Source organism: Martes martes, assembly GCF_963455335.1.
Source record: "Martes martes genome assembly, chromosome: 5".
Taxonomy (NCBI): domain Eukaryota; kingdom Metazoa; phylum Chordata; class Mammalia; order Carnivora; family Mustelidae; genus Martes; species Martes martes.
In genome coordinates this window covers 94,321,925-94,333,552 of record NC_137892.1, presented here as the reverse complement: position 1 = coordinate 94,333,552, position 11,628 = coordinate 94,321,925, and the positions used below count along the sequence as shown (strand labels likewise).

The 11,628-nt window shown below is 42.2% G+C and overlaps 1 protein-coding gene across 2 annotated transcripts in view; it reads right to left on the bottom strand.

Annotated features, from left to right (window-relative positions):
- Window positions 1-3,364: 3,364 nt before the first annotated feature.
- VDAC1 (voltage dependent anion channel 1) overlaps window positions 3,365-11,628 on the bottom strand; it is a 30,349-nt gene continuing 22,085 nt past the window's right edge. For both annotated transcript variants that reach the window (XM_080804859.1, XM_080804858.1), the window contains exons 7-9: window positions 7,670-7,820; window positions 5,274-5,331; window positions 3,365-4,309 (exon numbers count right to left, since the gene is read on the bottom strand). In XM_080804859.1, coding sequence (XP_080660985.1) covers window positions 4,218-4,309; window positions 5,274-5,331; window positions 7,670-7,820 — 301 coding nt within the window. In that variant the 3' untranslated portion in view covers window positions 3,365-4,217. The remainder of the gene's footprint in view (window positions 4,310-5,273; window positions 5,332-7,669; window positions 7,821-11,628) is intronic.

Genomic DNA, 11,628 nt, shown 5'->3' with positions numbered 1-11,628 from the left:
GTAGGAAAAGCACGAAAAGTGGGCCAGGAAGTAGGGTGCAAACAGCCTCCACATTTCCTCAATAAGCTTCTGTCACTTTTTAAATTTTGTGATTTAAAACCCCCAATATATGAAAATGCAGATTTAGCATTCCCTCACAGCCTTGACACATGCTTTGGCCTGTGTGTTCTGCAATTTTTTTTTTCTAAAAATGGATTTTACTAAATGCCATTAGTAATAAAAAGTTGCCATAAACGGAGTGTCTGCAAATGTTTCTTAAATAAATGTTTGTAGGCTTAAAATCATAGAAGTTCCACTTGAGGGGCGCCTGGGTGGCTCAGTGGGTTAAAGCCTCTGCCTTCAGCTCAGGTCATGATCCCAGGGTCTTGGGATCGAGCCCTGCATCGGGCTCTCTGCTCAGCAGGGAGCCTGCTTCCACCTCTCTCTCTGCCTGCCTCTGCCTGCTTGTGATCTCTGTCTGTCAAATAAATAAATAAAATCTTTAAAAAAAAAAAAAAGAAGTTCCACTTGATCAATCTGCAGGAAAATCATTGTGGCATGAAGCAAGACATTTGCTGTACCCATAGCTTCACCACTCTGATCTCCATGATTCCCACAAAAGAATCCTCCAGAGACACAGCTGAGCTGCCCCTCTAAGGAGGGGCCCCTCTTCTCTTGAATCTGGTTTCCCTTAACATTTATCGGGCCCCAGTGACAGCTCAGAAACACACAAACTCTGTGTTGGTAAGAAAACTAAGAGGTCATTCATGTTCGTTTCCCTAAGCCCACCACAAGCCTAGACAGACTGAATGGTGCCCTTATTCCAAACCCTTCACGGTAGCCAGGATACAAAGTCTTCCCAAATTCCCTTGGAGCTCTCCCTTCTCTGAGTACACAAACCACCACTCAGTTTAGCCAATAAGACTCTCGATTCCAGCTTCTGCTTGTTGGGAGCTTTAGACATTAGCCTTTTTCCCTAATAAACTCACCTTCAATCTTCTCTTCTTTGTCCACTTTCTTCCTTTTGTCCCCACACCAGAATGTTTAGGTTCTCTTACTGATGAAATACCATGAACTCAGGGAATTTTGCACAATATTCTGACATACTGCATACAACAGGCAGATATTTATGTAAGTGGGGAGGGAAATATACTCTCAATATTCACAGGGCCCTTTCTACATTTCAAAATACCAGTACTGTAACTGGCATCTGACTGGATGTACCCAACAACCATTTTGTGCCAAAATCTCTGGAGAAATTCGCAAGTTCACTTTGAAATAGATACAGAGCCTCATGAACCCGACCGATGAAGACAGTATGACAAATACTGAGGCCAACAAGTTTTGGGAGACACAAAATGCTTAAGTAAATCTTGTTTGGCATTGTCACTTCCAAACATCCATTACATACACACACACACACACACACACACACACACACACATATATTTGAATAGAAAATAAGTTCACATTTACTGAAGCTGGATAACATATACATAGTTTACTCTTCTACTTTGTAAATGTTTGAAATTTACACATTGTCATTTTTTAAAATCTAAATTGCAGAATTCTAGGGTGCCTGGGTGGCTCAGACGGTTAAGCATCTGCCTTTGGCTCAGCTCATGATCCCAGGGTCCTGGGATTGAAACCTGAGTTGGGTTCCTTGCTTGGTGGGGAGCCTGCTGCTCCCTCTTCCTCTGCTGCTCCCTCTGCTTGTGCTCTCTCATCTGTCAAATAAATAAAAGCTTTTTAAAAAATAAATAATACATGCGGCGCCTGGGTGGCTCAGTTGGTTAAGTGTCTGGCTTCAGCTCAGGTCATGATCCCAGGGTCCTGGGATCAAGCCCCACATTGGGGTCCCTGCTCACCAGGAAGCCTACTTCTCCTTCTCCCACTCCCCCTGCTGTGTTCCCTCTCTCTCTCGGTCTGTCCCTGCCAAATAAATAAATAAAATCTTTAAAAAAAAAAAAAAGATCTTTAAAAAAATAGATAATCTTTTTAAATAAATAAATAAGACATTATAGAATTCTAGAACAAACCCCAATGATCCATGCCTTTGTATGATCTCCTGCCCTTGAGTGTGGGAGGGACCTGTGAATATGATGGGATATCATTACTGTGATTAGGTTATTAAAGGGCACATTAGATTTTAAGAAGGGGAGATTTTCCTCAGAGGGCCTCACCTAATCAGGTGAGACTTTAGAAGGGTTGGAGCAGTTACAAAATGAGTTAAAGGGCGCCTGGGTGGCTCAGTCGGTTAAGCATCTGCCTTCAGCTCAGGTCATGATCTTGGGGTCCTGGGATCAAGTCCCATGTCAGGCTCCCTACTCAGCTGTTTCTCCCTCTGTCTCTGTCTCTCATGAATAAATAAATAAAATCTTTTTAGAAAAAATGAGTTTAAGTCCTGGGGAATGCCACATACAGCATGGTGACTATAGTTAGTAATACTAGATTGTATATTTGAGAGTTGCTAAGAGAGTAGATCTTAGAATGTCTTATCACAAGGGGAAAAAATTTTAACTGTGTGGTGACATATGTAACTAGATGTAGTGATTATTTTGCAATATATACAAATATTGAATCATGCTGTATACCTGAAACTAATGTGTTCTGTCAATTTTACCTCAATAAACGAAAAATAGGGGCACCTGGCTGGCTCAGTTGGACACTCAGTTAAGTGTCCAACTCTCGATTGTGGCTGGGGTCATGATCTCAGGGTCATGGGATCCAGCCCTGTACTGGGCTCCACACTGAGATTCTCCTCCCCCAGCATGTATGCACGCATGCACTCTCTCTCAAATAAGTAAATCTTAAATAAATAAATATATATATATATATATAAAATAAAATTTTTAAAAGGGGGTAAGGTGTGGCTGGTGCTCCTCCTAGAGATTTCAAGTGTGAGAGGGATTTGACAGTAAGGAATTCTTCCATTCCAGCTTTGAAGATGGGAGGGGACCATATGGCAAGGAATGCACTGGCCTCTATTTGCTGAGAGGAACCCCCACTTGATGGCCAGCAAGGACATGAGGACCATTATCCTACAACCGAAAGGAGTTGAATTCTCTTACAACCATGTGAGCCTAGAAGAGGACCTCAAGCTCCAGATGAGAACACAGTCTAACAGACATCCTAATTTCAGCATCATGAGAATCTTAACAGAGAACCCAGTCACACCATGCTAGACTTCTGAACTACAGGCCTGGGAAATAAATGAGTATTGTTTTAAGCAACTATTTGGCTAATTTGTTATGCAACAATAGAAAACTAAAAATCAATCTCTCTCTCTCTCTCTCTCTCTCTCACACACACACACAGTACAAACACAAATGCCAAACAAATGCCCTGTTTACTTATACTTTTATTAATAAAGACAACAGAAGAGTGAGGTTTCAATATTTTATTCAAGTTTTACTTTAAGTGATGTTAATTACAGCATTTGAAGGGGAGGATCTAATTCCACACAAAATGGAAGACTCTAAAATGTACCCATTAAACGGCTAAAAAATAAACTGAGTGGCGAGAATATAACAAGTCCAATTTCGATTCCGAGTGTTGTCACAATGCGATTACAGTCACAGAGACTCTTCCCAGCTCAGAGCTGGGACTCTTAGAAGCTATTTCATACTCTGGTGCAAGGGCAGAAAACCACAACATGAGAGGGAATTAAGTCCTGAATTATTGGCTTCATCACATCCAACTTCTCCACCCCCAAAATGGCACAAAAGAAACAGCTACCACACCCTGCAGACTACTTTTGGTGTAAAAGAGGTGATGGACTGGAGTGGAAACAGGTCAGGAAAATCTGTCTAAAAAAGTCTCTTTCAGATGAGTGTGTACATTACCACCCATGAGTCTCTCCTTCCTTCAGACAGGAAACCCAGTTCAATTCTCAAGAAGTCATAATTTCATTCATGTACTCAATACCAATGAACAAAGTGCCTACAAATTATCAGCTTCCATTTGCAGCCATTTCTAGATAAAAAAGAAACCTGAACTCTCTAGAGGGGGCCCCAAGCTCCTCCAAGTCTACAGTTCAAAGGACTTTTCTTGGAACTGGGTTTCTTCTGTACCTCTGAAAGGGTAACACCTTAAAGCTGAATCATCTTTAACCTGGAGGTCTAACATGATATTTAGCAATACTTGCATCCCAGACATACAACATTAAAAGGTACACTAAATTCTGAAGGTAGCTATGCTCAAAATAGTTTAAAATTAAACGATTGTACAGTATTCATTTATGCCTGAAATTCCAGTCCTAGACCAAGCTTGTGGCCGCCAGCATTGACATTCTTGCCATCCAGCAGAGCTGATAGCGTCAGTTTGATACCTGCAGGGGGAATAGTCCCAGGGAGAGGGAAGAGGGAGGAGAGAACAGATAAGAAACGTCAACACACAGAAGAAGAATGGTTAACATGCTAGGCATCTCAAAGCACACTGGCAAGACCCCAGTGAATTCAGAACCTGCTTGGACTGTGTGTGATCAGCAAAGCAAAACCACATGACCCATCAATGCCTCTTACTGATCACCAGTGGACTAATTAATTGGTAGCCTGGAATGAGCTTATAAAACACTAATTATTATTCTACAGCCTACCCAGATCCACTTTAGGGAGTCCGCTTTTCTTTGTCCTCTCATCACCCCCTACTACAATAATCTCTCTACCACTGGCACAGGCAGCAACCTTCTTCAGCAAAATTGCCTTGGAATGAAACCTAACCATGAATCAGACTCCACGGTCACACACTCAGCGTGCACACAAACACAGACACATGCATACAACTAACTGATGTTTTCCCTACAATAGCTTGATTCTGCCATCATGTACTCTTAGATTTCTAGAGCTCAAAGACCCAATTTGGCCAAACTAACCCCAGGATGGTACCACCTCCATAGCTCTAAGACACCATGGACTGGTCTAGCCAACTGTGCAGAAGAAACCTGCACAACAGTTATACAGTGAGGATGATCTATGGGCTCGTTTTAAGAACCTGCTGGAAATAAGTATCGAGCATTATATACACACTGGAAAAACAGAGGGGAAAAAATAACCAAAAGTGTAATGTATGTTAGTCCTGGCCTTTTTCTCTCCTACTTACTACTTCCAGTCTCCAAATGTTTTATAATGACTCTATGTCCTTTTATAGACACTTCATTATAAAACTTTATATATACTCATCTATAATGTATAACACAGGTATTATATGAGTAGTAACATAAAGCAGCAAACCACCACCCCAATTTTTCTTTAAGAACTGATTTCACGAATTTATACAAGCAACACATACATTACCTGGCTTTAGGGTCTGAGTGTATCCTAAACCTATCAGGCTGGAGTTGTTCACTTTAGCCTAGTCAAGGAAAAGATAAGACAGAGTGAAATTCTCAAGTACTTCTTGTTTCCATCTCCAAAATGAGTAAGAACTCTGTAATCAACCAACCCTGGACTTGAGGATCAAATTCTTTTTCCTGACCACTTTGTTTATGGGATTCATTAAATTTAACATGAAATATATCAAATCTGAGAGCTAAGTCTCAGAAAAGAAACTCAAAGAGTCAACACAACTGTCAATTAAAAGGAAATTATTATTTAAATTTGATTCCTTAAGGTATGAATGCCCAATTTCATTTATACTGTGTAGAGGTCTATATTTAAGTTATAACAGGAAAAGACTTTCATTTGTGGCCAGAGAAATATAAGTCTTTCTTATGTGGAAGACTTTTTCAAAATCTGTTTGTTAGGATAAGGGAAAACAGCAAATGTCAGATGGAGTATTGAGGCTCTTTTTTTTTTTTAAGGCATAACACTGTTAGAAATGTCAGATGGAGTATTGAGGCTCTTTTTTTTTAAGGCATAACACTGTTAGAATTTTCCCTTCATGGGGGCACCTAGGTGGCTCAGTTGGTTAAGCCTCTGCCTTCAGCTCAGGTCATGATCCCAGGGTCCTGGGATCGAGCCTGGCATTGGGCTCCCCGCTCAGCTGGGAGCCTGCTTCTCCCTCTACCTCTGCCCCTGCTCATGCACACTCCTCACTTTCTCTCACTCTCTTTCTCAAATATATAAAATATTAAAAAAAAAAAAAGTTTTCCCTTTGTGAAAAAAGGAAGCAAAAATCATAGTGACATGAAGAAGGTTTGGCAATGCCATGCCTGAATTTAAAATGAACATTAGAGGGACACCTGGGTGGCTCAGTGGGTTAAAGCCTCTGCCTTCAGCTCAGGTCATGATCCCCGGGTCCTGGGATCGAGTCCCTCATTGGGCTCTCTGCTCCGCAGGGAGCCTGCTTCCCCCTCTCTCTCTCTGCCCCCCTCTCTACCTACTTGTGATCTCTGTCAAATAAATTAATAAAACCTTTAAAAAAATAATTAAGTTGAATAAAGCAGTTGGGTCAATAATGATTTTGCCCTTGTTCTTCTGCCTGAGTTTTAGGGAAATCTGGGCCTCCCTCTGGCCCCTTTCTGGTGAAAAACGAAGAGGTCAGAAGCAGAGCGATCTCAAGCCATGAGAACACGAAGTCCTGGAAAAAGCTGAGGCTGCCAATGTGCGTCTTTTCCTGCTTGAATGCTGTTTTCTGACCTGACAACTCTCGTGAGAAAGAACAAAGCAGCGGGAAGGAAGATCTTCCAGCAGACAGTGCCCTATCTGGCTCTTCCTTTCTGCTTATCCCATCTAATTATTAAGGCCCCTTTTCCTTTGTTTCTAAGTGCTCAGAAAGGAGCCAGATTCGTTGCCATTTCAGACTTCAAATGGCCTGTTTGTAAATTACATAAAGACCATCCTGCAACACGAGATTTCCTCATTCCATCCCAAAAGGGATGCAGCTAGTAGTGCCCTGTGACAACAGAGATGAGTTCAACAGGATTTAATGCAAAAATCAAGCAACTCAAGGGTCCATGAGCAAAGCCACTGAATCTGCATGATTAGATGTCAACTGCTAAATGCCAGGGCCTGGTTTCTTAATATCCAATACAGGAGTTAATATCCAATACAGGAGGCAAGAGAATGAGAAATGAGAAGGAAAATGAACATCCAAAACCTTCAGATTCATGGGACGCCTGCTTGGCTCAGTGGGTTAAGCCTCTGCCTTCAGCTCAGGTCATGATCTCAGGGTCCTGGGATCGAGCCCCGCATGGGGCTCTCTGCTCAGCAGGGAGTCTGCTTCCCATCTCTCTCTCTGCCTAGCTCTCTGCCTACTTGTGATCTCTCTCTCTCTCTCTCTGTCAAATAAATAAATACAATCTTAAAAAAAAAAAAGAAAGAAAAGAAAACCTTCAGATTCAAAGTAAACCCCTTTACAGTGTGCAGGAACAAGGGCTGATTAGAGGAGGAGACTCCCCAGCAAACCATCAAGTCCAGGCCCCAGCACTTACCAACTATCTGCCCCATTGGCCATTGACCTCTCTGAATTTCCCCATTTGTGCACAGAGGGTTGGGATGATTATTTTTTTGTAAAGGCACTTATCTCAAATGGGTTGTGTAAGAATTAAATACAGTAACCCACATGTAATGGGTCACACACAGTGCCTGGCACCCACGGTCAGCACAATTACTATTAGCACTTTTTTCATTTCAAACTCTCTCCCAGCGAGAAAATCTCCAGCCCAAGCATGCAACCCCAGCAATCCAGAAGGATTCCAACCCCACCATCATGTGGAGCCTGGGCAATGCATGATTCCACAGGTACTCACCGAGAAGCAGGCATCAGGGTCGATCTGATACTTGGCCGCTATTCCAAAGCGAGTGTTACTATTTCCTGCTGTCCAGGCCAGATTGACAGCAGTCTCTAACTTCTTGTTCACCTTCTGATAAATGGAGCCACCAAACTCTGTCCCATCGTTTCTGCAAACAAGCACAGCATAGATGCTAATCCACCCCCAAAGGCAGGCTGCAATTGGGCACAGCTGTCCAAGTCTAACAGAGGACAGGGGTGCTGTAAATGAACCAAAGTGATGACAAAACAGGTACCCACCCAATTAGGGAAAAGTCTGATAGGAACGGAACAGACACTGGAGTTGGGAGGGTTCAGAGGAAGGGAAAGGCTATCTGAACCATCACCAGAAACACCAAAGGCAGGAAGCTCAGGCTGCATGGAACTTGAAGCTGGCTTCCAAAATATTCTTTAAAGTAAAAGCAGCGGGGCGCTTGGGTGGCTCAGTCGTTGGGTATCTGCCTTCGGCTCAGGTCATGATCCCAGCCTCCTGGGATAGAGCCCCACATCGGGCTCCCTGCTCCACAGGAAGCCTGTTTCTCCCTCTCCTGCTTCTCCTGCTTGTATTCCCTCTCTCACTGTCTCTCTCTGTCAAATAAATAAATACAACCTTTAAAAAAATTAAAAATAAAAAAATAAAATAAAAGCAGCAACGGGGCACCTGAGTGGCTCAGTCAGTTGAGCGTCCAACTCTTGATTTCAATTCAGGGCGTGATGTCAGGGTCATGGGATGGAGCCCCGAGTCAGGCTCCCCTGCTCAGCAGGGAGTCTGCTTGGGATTCTCTCCCTCTGCCCCTCCCCCTGTTCATACTTTCTATAAATGAATGAATGAATAAATAAATAAATAAGTAAGTAAATGCAGCAAGTAAGACCCTGGAATTCTTGGCGGGGGGGGGCTGGTTTGTTTTTTGCTGGTTGGTACTGCTAATGTTATTACTTTTATAAATGTGTCTATCATAACAATAGTAAGGAAAGAGAAGCAAATGAGAAGAGAACTCAGTCAGAAATGGTAAGAAAGGTTGGGCCACTCATATTTTTCAAAAGGCAGTTATAGCCCTATAACCCCAGCTACAGCCACTGCTTGCTGCAAAGACACAGTCAAAAGCGACCTGGCCCCTTGGGGGTACAGTGATGAGAGAAGAGCTTCACCTGCAATTCAGACTTGTCCACCTGTGCGAAACTCTTGGCCCAAACTGCCGGTATTTGCAGTTCTGATGCAATGAAAAAGAGCTACTGGTGCATTACAAAATGTCTCTTTCCAAAACATAATGAGACCCAACTGGGACAAACTCCTTCCTCTCTTCGAAACACACCATACTGACTCCAGCTTCTGGAAATATCCCCCTCCACTTCTTCACATTCTTAACATGAAAAAGTTCTGCCTCATCACTTTGGGTGTTTCAAGTAGAAATGTCACCGGAAACTGGTAAGGCACAGCCTATATGCTGTGGAATTCATCAAAGACCTGAGAACTCACTAATCCAAGGACAAATTCTTGCTGATTCACTGCTAACTCTGCTCCTCACCACTACACTCTCCCTGAAGTAGACGCTCATAAATACATTCTAAATGCTGAAGTTTTCCCTGAAATTCAATCATACAGACGTTGTGCTTCCAGTAAGTACAGGTTTAGCCCAGGCAAACCCTGATCCACAGGGAATCCTAAATTCTTCAGAAAATCCGAGGATGGTACAAAATAGCAGCTTGTCCTAAATAATAGATTTCTGAGTGATTTTAGTATAATTGAAATTGGAAGTTTTTCTTGGGTTCACGTTTGTCCCAAAAAAATGTCAGTTTTTTAAAAATATATTCTAAAACCAGCAACACTGCCTTCCTGTACTGAGCTCTCAAAACCATAAACAGAGGGAAGTCACTGTTCAAATTCAACTATATAAAGCACAAAGAATCTCTATTACACATCGGGGCCTCCACATGCACCAGGGCAACCCGGATTAGCTGTGTCAGCTGTTCCCACACCAGCTAAAAATAAACCATGTCCACTTATTTTAAAATCAGGTACATGAGGCTCAGGTATGTGGGGAAAACAGCTAACAGCTAACAGCTATTGTTCTTCCTAGAATTGGTACCAATTTCCAATTCCAAACCAAGAAAGACTTTCCATTTCAGTCAAAACTCTTAACTTTAAAAAACCCTTCTAGGGGCGCCTGGGTGGCTCGGTGGGTTAAAGCCTCTGCCTTCGGCTCGGGTCATGATCCCGGGGTCCTGGGATCGAGCCCCGCATTGGGCTCTCTGCTCAGCGGGGAGCCTGCTTCCTCCCCTCTCTCTCTCTGCCTACTTGTGATCTATGTCTGTCAAATAAAGAAATAAAATCTTTAAAAAAAAAAAAAAAAAAAACCTTCTATTACTTGCACTGTTTCTCCTGTGACACTTTTGTATGCTACCTTTTTTTGAATTTACATTTTTTTTACTTTTTTTGGTGTACACTTCTATGGATTTTAACACATGTGCAATATTTGTGTGACCACCACTATAATCAGGATTCTGAACAAATCCATCACCCCCAAATCTCATTCCACCCCTTTGTAGTCACACACTCCCACTCCCAGCCCAGGAAACCCCGGACTATCCTTCACTATTGTTTTCCTGTGATTTCCTAGTTTTAAAAAATTCAAAAATTATATTAATATCTGCTATATTATATTCTGTTATGTGTTATGTCAATTATATTAATTAGAACAGTCTTCCCTTATCTGCAGGAGGTATGTTCCAAGACCCCCAGGGGATGCCTGAAACCAGATAGTAGCGAACCCCTGTATATACTATGTTTTCTCCTATACATACATCTCTGAGTCAAATCTAAATTTAAAATATGAATTAGACATGGTAAGAAATTAGCAACAATAACTTCTAATTTATTATTTTAATAAAATACAACTATTATAACAATATACTGTAATAGAAGTTATATGAATGTGGCCTCTCAAAATATTATACTGGATACACCTTCTTCATATTGTTTTGTTTTTTGGGAGAGGGGAGGGGCAGAAGCAGAGGGAGAGAGAGAATCTTAAGCAGGCTCCATGCCAACTTGGGGCTCAATCTCACGACCCTCAGATCATGACCCGAAATCAGAAGTCGGATGCTTAACCATTTGAGCCACCCAGGCAGCCCAGTATACAACCTTCTTGGGATGATGTGAAATGACAAATGCCGACATGATGGGATGAAGGTGAGGTGAATGACACAGACATGTGACGTAGCATCAGGCCACTGATGGCATCAGGCCACTAATGACCTTCTGACAACACATCAGAAGGAGATCATCTACTTCCAGACCGTGGCTGACTGTGGAACTGTCAACCGACATCATGGAAAGTGAAATGGCAGAAAAGGGGAACTACTGGATAAAAATTCTTCAAAAAAGTTTGTAAATGGAAATGTTATTAGATCTTTAAGAAGTCACTTCTTTAGTGACCTCTAGTGGGAAGAAAGAAAATTGGTAAAGTTGTCCCCCAATTGTGTCATAGGTTAGTTTCTCATGCCTAGGGGATCTGGGGCTGAAATGTGCATTTCCATTCACCTAAATCAGCAGCACTCCACTTTAACTCCCAAGGTTGATTACAAGGGGCTCTCTAACCTAATCTGCACTTTTCTCTCCCCTTCATGTACTGTCTGGTCGGTAATAAAATTGTGCATGCTATGCCATGTGGAAAAGACACTATGCAACTGAGATCACCGTTCCCTAACCTGTCTCTCAGATCTGCATTTCATTTACCAGAGCAACCTTATCTCAGACATCACACAAAGGAAAAAGACAGTGGCACCTTTCCCTGCCATTTTGTTACTAAAACTGAAAGGTGCTTAAATGTCCACAAAAGGCACTAGCAGGGAAGGGACACTCCTCTGGATGGACATCATGCCACTGCTGTAACTGAGCAGTCATTCTGTGTGTACCAGTGACAACAATGACTGTCTCTA